The 17,962-nt window shown below is 40.4% G+C and overlaps 1 protein-coding gene across 1 annotated transcript in view; it reads right to left on the bottom strand.

Moving 5' to 3' along the window:
* Positions 1–846: 846 nt before the first annotated feature.
* The window catches only part of MCOLN3 (mucolipin 3), a 28,996-nt gene continuing 11,880 nt past the window's right edge, over positions 847–17,962 (bottom strand). The window contains exons 4-13 of the mRNA XM_035018146.1: positions 17,612–17,765; positions 15,972–16,056; positions 15,794–15,890; positions 9,552–9,651; positions 6,513–6,625; positions 6,280–6,429; positions 4,687–4,788; positions 4,455–4,577; positions 3,431–3,637; positions 847–1,819 (exon numbers count right to left, since the gene is read on the bottom strand). Coding sequence (XP_034874037.1) covers positions 1,685–1,819; positions 3,431–3,637; positions 4,455–4,577; positions 4,687–4,788; positions 6,280–6,429; positions 6,513–6,625; positions 9,552–9,651; positions 15,794–15,890; positions 15,972–16,056; positions 17,612–17,765 — 1,266 coding nt within the window. The 3' untranslated portion in view covers positions 847–1,684. The remainder of the gene's footprint in view (positions 1,820–3,430; positions 3,638–4,454; positions 4,578–4,686; positions 4,789–6,279; positions 6,430–6,512; positions 6,626–9,551; positions 9,652–15,793; positions 15,891–15,971; positions 16,057–17,611; positions 17,766–17,962) is intronic.

Genomic DNA, 17,962 nt, shown 5'->3' with positions numbered 1-17,962 from the left:
GATATGTACAGAAACAGCTGTAATTGGTGATACATACATTATTGATAGGTAAAAAGGTATTGTTTAGTTTTTATAAAGGTATTATTTTAAAAATAAACAGTAAGTAAATTCTTATCAAACACTGTAGAGGGAGAAATAGTTGCAATGGGGAACTCCAAGTATCTCAAATCTCAGTGTGCAAATGAAACACCAGGGGATCCAGAGACTTAGATTTTCCATTTTTTAAAAGCCGTAAGTTCTGCAAGAATAGCTTATACTCATTGTAAAACCTCACATTTCAACACCTGGAGTGTTATTGGGATTGTCAGTATGTTAAATAGTAAGACTTCAGAATCTCAAGGCTATATTCATTTAACCCTTAAAACAAAATTACAAATTAACAAATAGGTTTCCTTTACAAAAAAAAAAAAAAAAAAGAGCTGCTTTGAGAAAACCTTTATTGCACATCATTGAATTCATTTCTACTTGAATAAATAACACTCAAAACAAAGATACACATTGTAAAAATCCCTGAAATTCCAATCAGCAGTATCCAAAGAGTGGAGACTTTGTTTCTGTGTCTATTTAAGGCATACATTTCCCACTTATTTTTACGTTTTAAGCATAATTGTTTTTCAAAATATGTTTAATGTGAGTTTTAGAACCTCTCCCCCTGAAACCTGAAACCACAGTTCTTGACCCTAAAACAAACACTCTCTTCCATGAGACTGAATGTGCCTGTGAAGGGCAGAGTACATCACACAGTTTGAGCAAGGCCATGCAAGCACTAAACTAATCCTTGCAGGATTGAATATGCATTTGGTATGCACTTTAATTTTTTTTTTAAGATTTTATTTATTTATTTGAGAGAGAGAGAATGAGAGACAGAGAGCATGAGAGGGGGGAGGGTCAGAGGGAGAAGCAGACTCCCTGCCGAGCAGGGAGCCCGATGCGGGACTCGATCCCGGGACTCCAGGATCATGACCTGAGCCGAAGGCAGTCGCTTAACCAACTGAGCCACCCAGGCGCCCTGCACTTTAATTTCTATATATGTATAGGATACTCTTTCAACTACATACTTTAACACTGAAGGAGAGAAAACTTATACATGAATAATAAAAAAACCTGATTCTTTACAGAACTAAAAGCAGCATCATATAACAGTTGTCCTTCAGAACCAAAATTTAGACTGTTAGCTGGTGACAGTTGTCTCTTTCTTATTCTGCCCTTTAAGAGAAGATTTTAAAATGCAATGGTTATTGATATACAGTAACCACAAACCCTCTCTCTCAGGGATGTACCCCAGAGAGTGGTTAAGACCAGGGTTAGTGAGTTGTGTTAAGTCAGACCAGGCGTTATTCTCCACTGATGATACAATCAGCCCAGTCAGAAGAGCTGGAAGCTAAGAGCTAAAGAGGGGGATGGAGAACACATTCTAAAGCTATGGCAAAATAAACAAGAAATAACAAGAATTCAATAGCTTCTCTCATCAAAGTTAGTTTAAAATAAATAAACCCAACATAAAGCTGCAAAAGACATTAAATACTGCTTTTAAAAATATAAATAGTTCTTGATGAATTATAGCTATCAGTTTGCTCAAAGTAATAGTCTTTAAACATACGACACCTGATCTTAAAATATCCATATAGTTTCCCAACTCAGCTACACATTATATTTCCCTCCAGGGCACAGATTAGCCTGATAGCTACTTTTTACAACAGCAGAATATCGATACTGGCGAGTCGTCTTTTAATCTGTATTTTCCAGAACTGGGTAAATCTTTGCATTCTGATATAAATGTACGAAGTTCAGTCTCTGGAAAGCCATCTTGTTGGTAATGCTACACAGAAGAATAAAAAAAAAAAAAAACTCTCATGAATAAGTACCTTGAAAACAGCTTTATTCCAATTTCAAAATGGATCATTTGTCCAGGGAGGGGGATCTTTCTAGAGGGATAGTTCAGTCACTTCCAAGTATTTCCAGGTAGATATAGCCTTTAGAGCCATTCTTAAGTCTAGCTAAGGAAAAGCGAGTCTAGAATTCTGCAGTGTCCTCATAGGCTCTTTTGTGGGTCTAGTTCAACCCAAAATGGGCATGTTGAATCTGAGTCTGAGCTGTCTTTCCAGGGAGAGTCCAGCCTGCACACCCTTTTGGAGTCTCCCTTTCAGACAGACAGGTTTATTTAAGGGCCTTGTATTAACATCAGTTTTGGATCTAAGATCTCGAGAACGTGCCCTGACCAGATAGGATCAGGCATCACTTGCCTACCTGACAGGTGCTCTGAGATCATGGAAAGAGGTAAACATCTAAACTGTGAGTCTCAGACTTGTATCAAGAGTTGTCAACTCATATTACTACTCTTTGAGACCTTGGATATCACCCTTAAATAACATATAGTTCTCTGCATGCAAAGCTAAAGGCAGTGAATTTTTAGAGCACAGTGGGGAGGGATTTGGATAAGTACAACTACACTCTTTCCCAGCGGCCTTGGTGACTCTAAGCACACATCTGCCAAGCAAGTATTGAGGATAGCCAGTTCTTGAAATGTGATTCAGTAAAACTGAAATCATGGCCCAGGCTTCATAAGCAAGTTACTCATAATTGTCAACTCATAACCCATTAACTCCTGCTAACCTTTGCTTAATCCCTGGGACTATATTTGTATGACATCATGTTTCATTACCCCTTTCATACGCAGAAAGTCCCCAAGTGGAAGTGTCTATGTCAATGGTATACTTAATAGTATAAAGTTATTAGAAATTTAAATATATATGGATATTTACCCTGCCTTTCCATTATTTCAAAGGGCTCAGACTGATTTTGAAAATATCCCATGTGAGTGACAATATAAATAACAGCTTTTCAAATCATATTTCTGACATGTATAAAGCATACATGGCTAGTATTTGATATATCAATCTCTTCATTCTTCTGGAGACCAGGCCTCTGGGATGGTCCCAGGCAGGGCCTTGTAAAGAGTATGGGTTCAGTCACAGCACACTCCAAACTAAGAGGTCAATTTTTCTTTATGAAAATTGGATTTTAAAAATTCCCCATAAAATTTTGAAACGCCATATGTTTTGCTCAATCAAAGCCTACTGATTTTTAGAAGTCTTTTTTTTTTTATTTAAATAATCTCTATACCCAATGTGGGCTTGAACTCATGACCCTGAGATCAAGAGTCACATGCTTTCCTGACTGAGTCAGGATCTTTATAATTCTAATAAAAGTTTAGAAAGCTTGTTGGAAAAAGCTTACTTAGAGATAAAACTTTCAACATTCTACAAATTCTAATTCTTCATTTCTGTGGCTCAGTATCTAAAATTGAAGTCTTTTCTACCCTGAAAAAACTGACATTCTATCAGTTCTCTTCTCTCTTAGGTACCATATTTTACTGCCATTCTAGAAGTTCTGGAAAAATGTTGCTACTTACGGCTCTTAATGAACCTACCTTAATTGTTTCATATGTATCAGTGATCAGTGCAATGAAAAGACTTAAAATCATATATATAAAGAGGCTGATGAATGAGTAGAGGTAAATTCTGCTAAATAGCCAGACCAAGTAACTTTTTCGTTGCATTTTTGCAAACGTGGCAAACATATCATCTCCGTTTATCAGAGAGAAAAGGCACTCAGAGACCACGTTCAGAGAACGGAACTGGAAAAAGAAAAGAGAAAAGTTCACATTATTCCATGTTCCTTCCCAGTGGAGATTTTGTTCATGACAGCATATTAAAAATAATGGGACCAGATATCCCAAGTTCCTCCTGCAAACTATGTAGTTAATCTGACAAAACTACAAGTATTTGCTGTGTGAATACACAACCTGTATAATGCCTGGGAATAAGCAGCTCCTTCTTGATGCTCCCCTTAATGGGAGAGCCTGAACTGAAGAAGGGGCTGGTCTGCACTCTCAGTGCTTTTCTGACTCGAGTCTTACCGTCCCCTTTACCTACATAGAAAGAGATCCTAGAAACACTTCTGTAGAGATACCCAAGTCCTAACCGTGCATGCTCATACTTCTTATCTTAAAGCTCATTCCACTTAGGGTCATGGCATTATAATCAAGACAATAACTCTGGTAACAAAATTTTCAAATATTTCTTCAAGTTTGTCCCCATACTATCTTTTTAATAAAGTCACACTTCCAAAAGTCTTGCCTAAATAGCTTACTCTAATATATATTGATGAGTCAAACCCACTAATCTTGACCTCATAGGTGGTTAAAAAAAAAAAAAAAAGAGATGTAATTATCTGATATATTCCACAAAAGGAGGTGAAGTAGTTGAGTGAATCAATCATTCTCTCAAGTTGGTCACACCGTGCCAGTTTATAAACATGATACTAGATATATTCTACCTTCAACGTTTTCAGGCTGAGTCACAAAATGGAAGGAGCCCATTTTAAAAGGATAATGAGCCACTGGCACTATTTTAGGAGCTTAATGGTAACAGGAAAGAGTTGTTTATTGGTACCTTATCATGGTACGGGCCCAGCACGATCCATCCACAGAAGCAATAGCCTAAGTAAATCATAGCAGCACAGCAACAGAACCTGATGACATTGGGCAGCGCTGCCTGCAGGGTCAGAATAAGGAGCTGGGAAAGGAAGAGAGGCCATTAGAATCCACTCGTCCCTCAGCCAAAGCAGTGCACTAACTCAGAAAGATAGAAATACCAGCAGCGTGGAGATCCATGGAATCCTTACATTGTACTTCTGAAAGAAGCCGAGGTACCGAATGACTCCAAGCCACACAAGCATGGTGGAAGTCCCAAGAAGTATGCTACAGACATCATAACTTGTTAGACTCTAAAACAGTGTGGGGGGAAAAAACAGATTATTTAGCAGAAATTCATTTGGGCAAAAAAAATATTTTGGGGGTTGATATGAATCAGGCACTATTCTAGGTGCTAAGAACAAAGAAATGAACAAAGAGACAAAATGTCCTTCCCTCATGAAGCTTGCTTTCTAGTGTGTATGGGGGAGAGAGAACAGAAATAAATTAACAAAACCCTCAGTACTGATGGTAAGTGCTGAGGAGAAAATTCAGGGGAGGGGAGAAAGAATGGCTATCCAGGTTGCATTTTAAGTGGGGTGATCAGGAAGGTCTCACTAAGAAGGTGGTATTTGAACAAAGACCTGAGGGCAGTGAGGGAGCAAGCCAAGCAAAAATCTAGGAGAGGAGTGTTCCAGGCACAAAGACAAGCATGTGCAAAGGCCCCACAGCAGGAGGATGCCTGGCAAGATAGAGAGTCAAGCTGGAGGGAGTGAGCAATAGGGGAGAGTATGGAGTCACAGAGATAAGGGGGTAGGGAGTTTAGGGCCTCGTGAGTAATTTAACAACTTTGCATTTTAGTCTGATAGGCTGGGGAGATTGGAAAGCTCTGAACAGGAGTGATATGATCCCATTTGGGTTGCTATGGTTAAGAGCAGACTGTCAGAAGAGTGAGAAGTCTATTGCAATAATATAGGTGAGAGCTGATGGTGGCTGGGACCAGGCTGGTCATGGTGGAGGCGATGAGGTGGTTTTTGAAGGTAGACGGATAGCATTTCCTCTTGGGTTAGATGGAGGGGAGAGAGGATTAGTGAAAGAGAAGAGTCAAGGATGCATCTTTGGCTTTCGTCTTGAGCAACTGAGAAGAGTTGCCATTAACTGAAGTCAGAAAGGAGAAGCAGGTTTGGACTGGGCAGTTCTGTTTTAGGTATGTTAAGTTTGAGAGACCAAGTAGACATCAAAATGAAAATGCGAAATCGACAGTTGGATATTTGAGACTAGAGTTCAGAGAAGAGTTCCAAGCTGGAGATACAGACTTTGAAATCATTGGCAGAGAGTTACTATTTAAAGCCACGGGACAGGGTGAGATCACCAAGACAATGGCAGAAAAGAGCACATGTGCAAGCACTGCACCTTCAGGCATTGTCACTTTAGTCAGTTAGAGAGATAAGAAGGATCCAGCAAAGGATGTCAGAAGACCAGCTTGTGATTTAGGATGGAAACCAGGTAAGTGATAGCCCAGTGAAGAAGTGCATCAACAAAGAGGGAGTGCTTGCAGTGTTAAAATCTGCTGATAGGTCAAGATGACATCCCCAAATGATTCTGACACAGAGGCTTGTGTATCACCTTTGGAGAGCTCTGCCTGAGAGATTTCCTGACGAGATTTAAGAAACTTACTGCTATTGATTTTAAGTTTACTCAACACAATGTTTGAAAGAAATTGTTTACTCTGCCAATGTTCACATTCTGGAAAAATATTAGTGCAAATCTGATACTGATAATGGCATAAATAGGAAAAAAGTTACCTTCGCTTGAATTTCCATTTTCAGAATTGATCCAATAACTGTCAATACGTCACTAATAATAATCATAATGTACCATCCGTTGACGAATTCCATTCGATCAGAAACAGAAACTTCCTTCTTATAATGGATGAGGAAAAAACCAACAAATTCCTTTAGGGAAAAGAGGGGAGGCACCATGAATTTCTCTGTCGATCACAGTGTCCGTAGCATTCCTAGAAAGCAGCAAGCCCTACCTGCTGAAGCTGAAGTCCTCTAATCACAGATCGAAGGCACAGGATTAGTGAGGCCAAGCTTGTCAGAATAACAAAGGCATCAAAGATCATCATGTAGTGAGTGTTTTTCTGAACTGGAAGGAAAAAGTGTTACCTGCTTAACTGCTGCATTGCATACCACAGGATAGATGTATAAGATTTATGAGGACACTCTGATTGTAATCTGTCCTCTCTGTGCACAGGTGCAAGTGATTCTTTAGGCAAATGAATATCTAGAGATGGAATTGTTGGGGTAGGGTATATACATAGTTCTAAAAAGAAATCCTAAGAAATTGCCCTCCAAAAAGATCACGCCAGTTTACATACTTACACATACCTCCACATCTTGTCCACCATTGGAAATTAATAATCTTTTGTTTTTGCCAATCAAAAGAGCAAATCTTATTCTCAGTGATTTGAAATGCCATCTTTATCAGTTCCAAATTAACTGTATGTATTCAAGAACCATCTCTTACCCTTTTGATGTTTGAGTGTATTTTAATGCCTAAGGCAAACACTTCTCATTACTCTTTTTTGGAACTTTTGTTGGCTATTCTTGCTTGTTTATTTTTCCATATATTCTTTAGAGTCAGACTGTTAAATTCCAGTAAAAATCCTACTGGTAATTTTGGGGGGGGATTTATAATTTAAATTAAAATTTATAAATTAAATGTATAAATTAATTTAGGGAGAACTGGAATATATGTAATGTAGAATCTCTTGTCCAAAAGAATATGATGTGCCTTTCCACTGATTCAGGTCTTTTTGCATCCTTCAGAAGCATTTTCAAATTTTATCTGAACCCATTACACTGCTTTTTAGAATAATTTAGAACATTCAGACATTCTTTCTGCAAAGACAACAGAGAGAAAAGGCCCTGGTAAGTGTCCTTCACATGAGTATTTAAAAAAGTTAAAAGTCCTTCTTTTAAAAATTACTACAGCCATCAATAACAGATCTTTAATTATCAGCCTGTGGTCTTTTGTTCTTAATACAGTTAGCCTTCCTGCACATCCTATTAAAATATACTATCTGGATGTAAAACACTTGTTAAGAACCCACTATGTGTCAGGTGTTTCTCTAGATGCTGAGCATACAAGTGGTGACCAAGATGGGCCCCCGACTTGGGGAATTTCTATTCTACTCAGTGTGACACACAGGGAAGTAAACAAGTAAATGAACAAAATACTTGCAGACAGGAGTAAGTGATATGAAGAAAATGAGCATAATAGCTAACAGGTATTGCTATGCCACACACAGTCCTGAGCACTTTATACGTATTAACTCATTTGATCCTCACAGCAACCCCAACCAGGGGGCTGTGATTATCCCCACTTGGCAGGTGAGAAAATGCAGCACAAGGAGGTCACAGAAACTTGCCCAAGGCTACATAGCCAGTCCTTGGCAGAGTCAGGATTCAAACCTTTGCAGTCTGTGTCCGGCATCTGTCACTGCGTATGAGTGGTTCTTGGCATCCCTTGGGAACTGGTGGACATGCACACCTTCCAGCCCTACCCTAGACCCACTGAATCAGAAACGGCATTTTCACAAGCTCTCTCAGCTGGCAGAGAAGTTCAAGAACCACTGTTCGAAATGAGAGAGACTGGTGTGGGGGCATGGGGAGAAGAGGCTCGTTTATGCGGCACAGTAAGGGGCAGCAGGTCTCAGGTGAGACCTGGGTGATAAGACAGAGCCACCCACGCAGAGATTCTGGAAAACTGCAAGCACAGAGTCAGCCAGCATGAGTGGAGTCAGGTGAAGAGAGGTGAGCAGAGGTCTCAGCCCTCATATGCTGTGCTACAGAGCCTGTCTTTATTTGACAAGGTAGACTGCTCCCCACTGATAAAAAGACAAGCACTTAACACTATAGTTCTGTAGTTCAAAGTTCTGTAATGAAGCATCCTATTAATATTAGCCAAGGGACATCTAATTGTTACCAAAATGTCTGCATCTACTTTAGAAAAACCTAAAAACTAAGAAACAAACATTTGAGAGAAAGCCTGCGTGCCAGGTACTTTCATATGCTCTCATTTTCTCTATTCCAAAGTGTGTGGAGAAGTAGTGTTTACAGATGACAAAATAAAATTTGTGATTCACAAGCCTTAAATATTTGAAGTTACCTCATAATGAAAAGAACGCTAGAATGAAGAAATTTCATTTATCCTTAATATCTCATTACCACTTCTGAACTGTGTGAATCAACCAGTAGGAAGCCCTAAAGCAATGATTTTCCAAGTATGGCATGAATAAGGATGACCTGCACGTTCCTAGGCCTCACCCCAGACCTGCTGACTGCCTTGCAGGGAGCTGGGGAACCTGCATCTAAGCAGGGACCTGGGGTGATTCTTAGGCTCACCAGAATCTAAGAACCTCTGACCTAATCCAGCACAGCATACCAAAGGGCCTAAAAAATGAGAAAGATCAATTCTTTTCCAGTCAATTTTCTCTAGTTCAGCCCCCAAATTCTCAATCATACTTAGTCTATACCTGAATTTATGTCCATATTTCTAAGAATGTACCCTTTCTTCATCCCTGAATATAAATATAACGTGCGGGATGCTTCAGGGTCCAATCCTACCTGACCTCTCCATGGCTGTATGATCACAGGCACCAAGATTCACTTCTAAGCCTTAGTTTCTTTGTGTAAATAGGGATGCTGCCTATCTCAAGGATATTTTAAAACTACTAAATTGTAGGTGGAAGTCCTTATGCAGTAAACACTCAAAAAATATTAGTTTGGGCATATGTGATTATTTTTCCTGGGGGATCATGTGCATTTTTTGGTAGGAACTGGGCTAGTGAGGGCACACGTAGAGGTCAGCAAAAGTCATTTCAATTACTAATAACTTATGCGTTGCCTGGAACATCAGACACCCACAATGAGTTGATCTATTTGCAGAGAATTAGGAACTTGGGAATGCTCTGATTCTTTCATTTGATGCTCCACACATCCCAGTAATTTAATAACCCTTTTATTTTATTTAATAACCATTTTGAAAACTAGTAAAATTCACCACTTACTTGATCCGGATACATGCCAGTCTTTACATTCTCTGATGGAAATGTCATTATCTAAACTTATCTTAATTCTTCCACTATGGGCCTTATTGTCAAGTGTTATCTGTGAAGAACAGGAAAAGGGTCAAAACACACCGATAGTTCTTGAAGCCAAGATGTCTCTAGGCATTAATTAGGAAACAGATCTTCCAAGGTAACAGGATATCCACCCAGATTCTCATTCTAGACTCTCCTCCCCGAGTTGATGCTAGCTCTGTTTAACTTTGGGAAGCGCCCTTTATTTCTATGTGAAATGAGAAAGTTGGACAAGATCTTCTGTCGAGACCTTTTAGTCTCTAAAACCCTATATTTCTAGGACAGTATTCCAGCCCTGGACAATTTTTTTTTAAATGATTTTATTTATTTATTTATTTGAGAGAGAGAGAGAAACAGCATGAGCGGGGGAGAGGGTCAGAGGGAGAAGCAGGCTCCCGGCTCAGCGGGGAGCCCGATGCGGGACTCGATCCCAGGACTCCAGGATCATGACCTGAGCTGAAGGCAGTCGCTTAACGACTGAGCCACCCAGGCGCCCCAGCCCTGGACAATTTATAAAACAAGAGATCTCTCTCCTTCCCACTCTAAGTATCTCTAGATGCCCTCTTGATATGAACAAGAGCTGGTACAAGTGTGCCTTCCCCCCCTCCCCGGGACTCAGCTGGGGATAGTTTGTTAATGCTGTGGCAATTCTTACTAACACAGAGGTTAATTATCTCAGGCCTGAAACACTTCAGGTGGAGCTTTTCTGATTTTCATTCTGGGCCTAGATTTCTTAGTCACTCTAGTACCATATGTATAAAAAAGGATGTGGTAACAGGGAGTCGACAGCCATGTTTTGCTGCAAGGATCACCATTTCAGACACCAGGCACCAAGCAGGACAAAGCCACACCAGAACACCTTCCATAATCCTACTGTCTTCCCTTTCTAGCTCTCTCCACTTGCCCCATGCAGGGACGGGGAAAGCACGGAAATCAGCCGTGGTTTTGTTTGGTTTGCTTTTAGTGCCTCCTCGCTCAAGTCTTAAAGAGAAAACATTCTTTCAAAAGTCTGCTCTTTAGGGGTGCCTGGGTGGCTCCATCAGTCAAGGTGTCTGCCTTCAGCTCAGGTCATGATCCTAGGGTCCTGGGATCAATACTCACATCGGGCTCCCCACTCAGCAGGGAGTCTGCTTCTCCCTCTCCCTCAGCTGCTCCCCCTGCTTGTGCTCTTTCTCTCTCTCTCTCAAAAAGAAAAAAAACGTCTGCCATTTAAATGAATTTTATTGAAGCTTCTTCATGAGGGGTAACTAGACATCCCTGCAGATATAAGATTTCAAAGAAATTTAGTGAGTCTGGTCACTTTGTTTCTCCTCATGTTGGACTGTAAGCTTCTTTCCTTGACAAGCAGCTAAAAGTGTTGTCAGTGTCTGCACATCTCCACATCCACTGGAGGACCCAGTCCATGGCCTCACAAAGGAAAGATGCTTCATATTATTTGAATGAGTCAGAAATCTTTGCCGAGGAGAACCCATGCTTTTCCCACACAGACGGTGTCCGGGCCTTATAAATAGTAGGTGCTCACTAAATATCTGCTGAGTAAATATACTTTGGCTCAATGTCAATCACATCTCAGTCGGGCTTGAAGAAGTTGAATTCTTTAAACAAAGAAGAAAAAATAATGGATAGGATTAAGAACAGATTAGATAGCACAGAAAAAAGATTAGTGAATTCGAAGGTAGAGCAATAGAAACTTCCAAAATGAAACACAGAGAAGAAAGATTGGAAAATAAAACAAAAACACAAAACATTAGCGAGCTATGAGACAACTTCAAGTGACCAAATATACATGGAATTAGAATCCTGAAGGGGGAGGAAGGAGAAGAGACAAAACTATTTGAAGAAGTGACGTTTAATAAATGTCAAATATAATGGAAATTATAAACCCACAGAATCAATGCTTAATAAACCTTAAACACAAGAAACTTGAAGAAAATTACACTAAGGCATATCATAATCAAAGAGATAAAGAGAACAATTGAAAAGCAGCAAGAGGGAGGAGGGAATACATCCCCTGCAGAGGAACAAAGATGAAGACCACAGCACATTTCTCATCAGAGCAATGCAAGCTAGAAGAGCAACAACATCTTTAAAATCCTGGGGGAGAAACAGTCAACCGAGAACTCTATACCCAGTGAAACCATCTTTAAAAATGAAGATGGAGGGGGGCACCTGGGTGGCTCAGTCGTTAAGCATCTGCCTTCGGCTCAGGTCATGATCCCGGGGTCCTAGGATCAAGCCCCGCATCAGGCTCCCTGCTCCACAGGGAGCCTGCTTCTCCTTCTCCCACTCCCCCTGCTTGTGTTCCCTCTCTCGCTGTGTCTCTCTCTGTCAAATAAATAAAATCTTTAAAAAAAAAAATGAAGATGGAGGGGCACCTGGGTGGCTCAGTCGGTTGGGCATCTGCCTCCAGCTTGGGTCATGATCCCAGGATCCTGGGATTGAGCACTGCGCCGGGCTCCTTGCTCCATGGGGAGCCTGCTTCTCCCTCTCCCTCTGCCTGCCACTCCCCCTGCTTGTGCTCTGTCTCTCTCTCAAATGGATAAATAAAATCTTTACTTAAAAAATAAAATAAAAATGAAGAAGGAATAAATACTTTTTTAGGCATATAAAAGTCTCTCAGCAGACCTGCACTATAAAAAATGTTAAAGGAGGGCGCCTGGGTGGCTCAGTTGGTTAAGCGACTGCCTTCGGCTCAGGTCATGATCCTGGAGTCCCTGGATCGAGTCCCGCATCGGGCTCCCTGCTCGGCGGGGAGTCTGCCTCTCTCTCTGACCCTCCCCCCTCTCATGCTCTCTCTCTCTATCTCATTCTCTCTCTCAAATAAATAAATAAATAAATAATCTTAAAAAAAAAAATGTTAAAGGAAGCCCTTCAGATGGAAGGAAAACGATCCCAGATGAAAGCCTAGAGCTATACTAAAGAATGAAGCGTGCTGGAAATGGTTACTTCATGGGCCAATATACTTTTTTTCTTATTATTTAAATTGCTTTAAAAGATAATTGTTTAAATAAAAACTGCTAACAGTGCATTATATAGTTTGTAACACATCTGGAAGTAAACTGTGTGACAACAACAACATAAAAGCCAAGGTAGGAGACACAGAAATAGATTGTTACAAGATTCCTGTGCTCTACATGCAGCCGTGTAATATCACTTGAAGGCAGGTGATAATAATTTAAATATGTGTACTGTAAACCCTAAAAATAATACAATAAAAAGTTATAGCTAATAAGCTAACAAATGAGCTAAAATAGTATCCAAAAAATACTCGATTCAGGCAGGAAAAGAGAGAAACTATATTAATAATCACATGTCATTTAAATGGTCTAAGCACCCCAATTAAAAGGTACAGATTATGAGGTTGGGTAAAAAAACAAGACTTAACTCTATGCTGCCTAATAAGAAACCTACTTTAAACATGAGATACAAATAGGTTAATATCAAAAGGATGGAAAAAGATATACCATACTAACACTAATTAAAAGAAAGCTGGAGAGGCGCCTGGGTGGCTCAGTCGTTAAGCGTTTGACTTCGGCTCAGGTCCCGATCCCAGGGTCCCTGCGATCTTCTCCCTCTCCCACTCCCCCTGCTTGTGTTCCCTCTCTCATTGTCTCTCTCTCTCTCTGTCAAATAAATAAATAAAATCTTAAAAATAAATAAATAAATAAAAGCTGGAGTGGTTATATTAAGATCAAACAAAGTAGATTTTAGAGCAAAGGATATATATTGGGGTAAAAAGTGCCATTTCTTAATGATGTAAGAGTCAGTTCCTCAAGTGAACACAAGAATCCTAGATGTTTGTACACCTAATAAAGAGCTTCAAAATACATGATGCAAGAATATATTAAATTGCTATGGATGAATGTTAATGTACTATTTTACATTATAAATCCAAATGATAGGCACACACAGGAAGGTTTCATAAACAGTTGTTGCATGAGTCAAATATCTGCTTTATATCTCATATACATGAAGTATATTAGATAGACAGGTGTCTTGACAACAACTTTGTTAGGTAGATGGGCATTAATTCTGTTTTATAAATGAGAAAACTGGAATTCAAACCAATTAAGTATTTTACCTAAAGTTACAAGCTACTAACTGGTGAGCTGGAATTCAAATCTAGGCTTGCCTGATTCCAAAACCCTTGCATTTTAAATCAGGCATATATGGCCCCAGTTCATGTTTACTTATAACCATAAAGTTGCACTAATTGTGTTTATTATTAAACTAGCCTGTTGGGGCGCCTGGGTGGCTCAGTTGGTTGGGCGTCTGCCTTCAGCTCAGGTCATGATCCCAGGGTCCTGGGATCGAGCCCCACATCGGGCTCCCTGCTTGGCCGGGAGCCTGCTTCTCTCTTTCCCTCTGCCTGTTACTCCCTCTGCTTGGGCTCTCTCTCTCTCTCTCTCTCTGTCTGTCAAATAAATAAATAAAATATTTTAAAAAAATAAAAAATAAAAAAATAAACTACCCTGTAGGGCATCAGTTCCACTACAGTTCTGTGAGACACACCGTTAAATCCACAAGGCACAGGCATAGTTGGGTCAAATCTGCAGTAACAGGAAAAACAGAACATCCACCTGTGGCTAACGGGCCAGTTTGCTCTCACCACTGTACTGAGTCATGGGAAAGGGTCTGCAGTTTACAAATGTTTCATTTATTCATTCCACAAATATTTGAGTCACCTACTATGTTCTTTGAGGGATGCAAAGATTAATAAAATGATCCCTGCCTTCAAGCAGCTTTCAGTCTAGCAGAGTTGATGACAAAAGCCTAGAAAATCCTAAAACAAAAGAGAAGGTGGGTGAGCCCATTAAAATATAAAAACAAAACCAAAAATAAAACCCTGGAGTTCAGAGCACAGAATGTGTTCCTAACTGAAGCATCACAAAGAGGGTCCAGGAAGACGGTGTCAGTTGAGCTGAGCCTTGAGGATTATAAAACTTCTGAAAAGTGCCACTTCTCAGTTCGAGAGTGGTGCAGGGGGTGGTAAGGGAAAGGAGGGAGAAGAGACAAGACTGGATAATAGCTCAATTTTTTATTTTTTTTTATTTTTTTTTTAAGATTTTATTTATTTATTTGACAGAGAGAGACACAGTGAGAGAGGGAACACAAGCAGGGGGAGTGGGAGAGGGAGAAGCAGGCTTCCCACCGAGCAGGGAGCCCAATGAGGGGCTCGATCCCAGGACCCTGGGATCATGACCTGAGCCAAAGGCAGACGCTTAACGACTGAGTCACCCAGGTGCCCCTAATAGCTCAATTTTTAAAAAAAAAAGTCAAGTAATATTGAAAATTCGTAACTTCCCAGTTAATATTAGGATCAAAATTTGTAGCCTAACACAAAATAGTCTTATATAGTATTAGTGCTTTTTCCTGTTAAATAATACGCATAATTCTTAATTACACTATATTTGGAAATTTTTTTAACCTCAACCTCTGAAAACTTGATTTCTCATAGCCCATTAGTTGAATATCAAGGACAGAGCTCTGGTACAAACTGCTGCTGAAGTAACAGCAATCTGGACTGTGTGAAGGCGAGTTGTATCAAATGCTGTTCCACGTATGCCCCACACAGCACTGGATTACTGACCCTGAGCCTCACGGGCTGATGAGCTCACATGGGAGGCACCTTGTGCTATCTAGAGAGCATTAATAGCTCCTTTTGCAACTGGAATGTAGAGAACAGAGATGTGGCAGGGTGGGCTGAAGGGGGAGGAACCAGAGCATCCGGAGGTGGCCCAAGAAAGGCACTGTGAGCAATAACCCAAAGGCTGCACACATCTACAGTGAGGAGCCTCAGCAGCCAGAACCCCTGGCAATGACCGTAAGCAGAGAGCCACAGACTGGTATGAGCCAACTACAGAGGACCTACAAGCTCTCTGCTACTTTTGTATTGAACACCTCCCCTGTGCCAGGCACTGGTCCGAATACTGGAGGCAAGGTCCCCGCCCTCACAGGACTTCCACTGAGGTACAGAGGATAGATAATTAACAAGTAAACAAGTTACCGTAACAAAACAGAGCCAGCTGTACCAATGTTTCCCCTGGGCACATTCAAGTGGAAACATCCTATATATCTGACCACGCTTTAATAGGGGTAGATGAAACATGTAACGAAATCAAACAATTTTTCTTCAGCCAGGGACAAAATTCAGCCCAGCCCACGCTTACAGTCAGAGTAAAGTCGTAACAGTCAGGGAGCTCGTGATGACGAATGGTCTGCAGATTAATGGCCTTCAGTTTAAACTGCAGCTCCACAGTTAGGAGTCTAGGAAACAGAGGAGGCTTTAGTGCAGTGAAAACATACACACCCAGACACACAAGGTACACTCCCAACTGCTTCCCTCACCTATGAAAGTCCAGCGTTAAGTTGAATTTATTTCCTTCCACTGTTCCGATGTGAAAAGGTTCGTCTGGCTCTACGAAGAAACATTCTGCCATAGAAAGGAACAAAACATTATGTATATTGCCTAAAATAAATAAGTGAACTGCATCTTGGAAGGATAATATATTTAAGACTAGATATTCAGATTCTACCGTTCTTCTGAATTAAGATTTAAAAGCTAAAGGTCAATATTGCTTGGTTACAATGAGTCATTTGTTTTTAAGATGCAAGTGGCTACATTTCTGGAGTGAGTGAAGGGTAGGAGACCTGAACCTGAACTCTGTCTCATTAGTCTCCTATAGAATGTTCTCTTCCTTCCTGCCTTTGTGAGCCTAAACTTTGCATCCCTTCTCCCTTTTTTGTATCCTAAGCATAAGTGTGAAGCACTTACAGTACCTAAGATAAAATTTTCTAAATTTAAAGGATCTATTTTTTAAAATACTATTTTATTTTAAAATTAAAAAAAAAAAGGAAGACAGCATTTTAGGAGATTTCACTAATCTGTACTGTAATCCTTGACTATCCCTCTCCAAAAACCGTCCCAGTGACTATTGTTAAAAGTATCCGGATACTTAATTTTTAACTCAAAGACTTAAGTTAGTATTTTAGGTACACATTGTAAATAGAACTTTGCTAATAAGAATAAGCCACTCAAGGGCACCTGGGTGGTTTAGTTGGTTAAGTGACCAACCCTTGATTTCAGCTCAGATCTTGATCTCAGGGTTGTGAGTTCAAGCCCTGCACTGGGCTCCACTCTGGGCATGGAGCCTACTTAAAAAAATAAATAAATAAAAATAAAATAATAATAATAATAAGCCATTCTATTCTAATTCCTGGTTCTGGTTCCTCCCTAAAACCCACCATCAAAGATACTAAGTAGAGAAGTGCAGTTGAGGGGAGGGAGTTTTATATACATGATGACTTTGCAAGTACAATGTTTTATAAGGATAGTATAAGTTTATATAACTGGCTTATCCAATGCAAGAGGAATTGGAATATAGAGGCTAAGAATGTAGCTCAGAGCACAGATAGCCTGGATCAAATTTCAGCACTACCTCTTACCAGCTCCATCTGGACCATATCACTGAACTCTCTGAGCCATACTTTAGTCTTCTCTAAATTGAGGATAATAATATATCTTGCCTTGGGGCACCTGGGTGAGTTTAAGCATCAGACTCTTGGGGCGCCTGGGTGGCTCAGTTGGTTAGGCGACTGCCTTTGGCTCAGGTCATGATCCTGGAGTCCCGGGTTCGAGTCCCGCATCGGGCTCCCTGCTCAGCGGGGAGTCTGCTTCTCCCTCTGACCCTCCTCCCTCTCATGCTCTCTGTCCCTCATTCTCTCTCTCTCAAATAAATAAATAAAATCTTTAAAAAAAATAATATATCTTGCCTTATTGGTTTGTTCTTGCTGTTGTTTTTAAAAATCATGAGTTACAGTAAAGGGCTTGGGACAGTACCTGACACATAATAACTCCCACAAATATTCTTACTATGACCTAATAGCACAGACCAAATGAACATCTTCAGAGATGAAATTACTGATTTTAAGGATAAATCAAGGAGTTAAAAGAAAAATGGAAGCTCCAGTTTCTTGAAGAACCTCACCAGTTTCGATTTCTGGATCAATGTCAAAGGTATCATTTCCAGGATAGATGCTTCCTTGCCTGTAGAAGTGCTGACAGATGGCCAGAGCAGACTGCTCCATGCCCTTGTTCTCGTAAGCATGATTCCCAACCGACGTGTTGCGGAGCTGCAAGTACTTCAAACCGAAAAGAGAAACAGAATGGGAACACCAGCCAGACAAAAATGAAGACATGATTGCCTACCCACCCTGCCTATGAAACGGGCAGGTTCTAACCTGCTTTCTGGGTGGAGACGCTGCCGTTCACGTTCACGTCGATATGCAGAGCACATGACATGCTACTGTGCACCAGGACAGTAGCCTTCAGAAAGCAC

The sequence above is a fragment of the Mirounga leonina genome, unplaced genomic scaffold (assembly GCF_011800145.1).
Source record: "Mirounga leonina isolate KUSES-001 unplaced genomic scaffold, KU_Mleo_1.0 Mir_173, whole genome shotgun sequence".
NCBI classification, from domain to species: domain Eukaryota; kingdom Metazoa; phylum Chordata; class Mammalia; order Carnivora; family Phocidae; genus Mirounga; species Mirounga leonina.
Note: the sequence above shows the minus strand (reverse complement) of the source record. Positions and strands in the feature narration are given on the sequence as shown.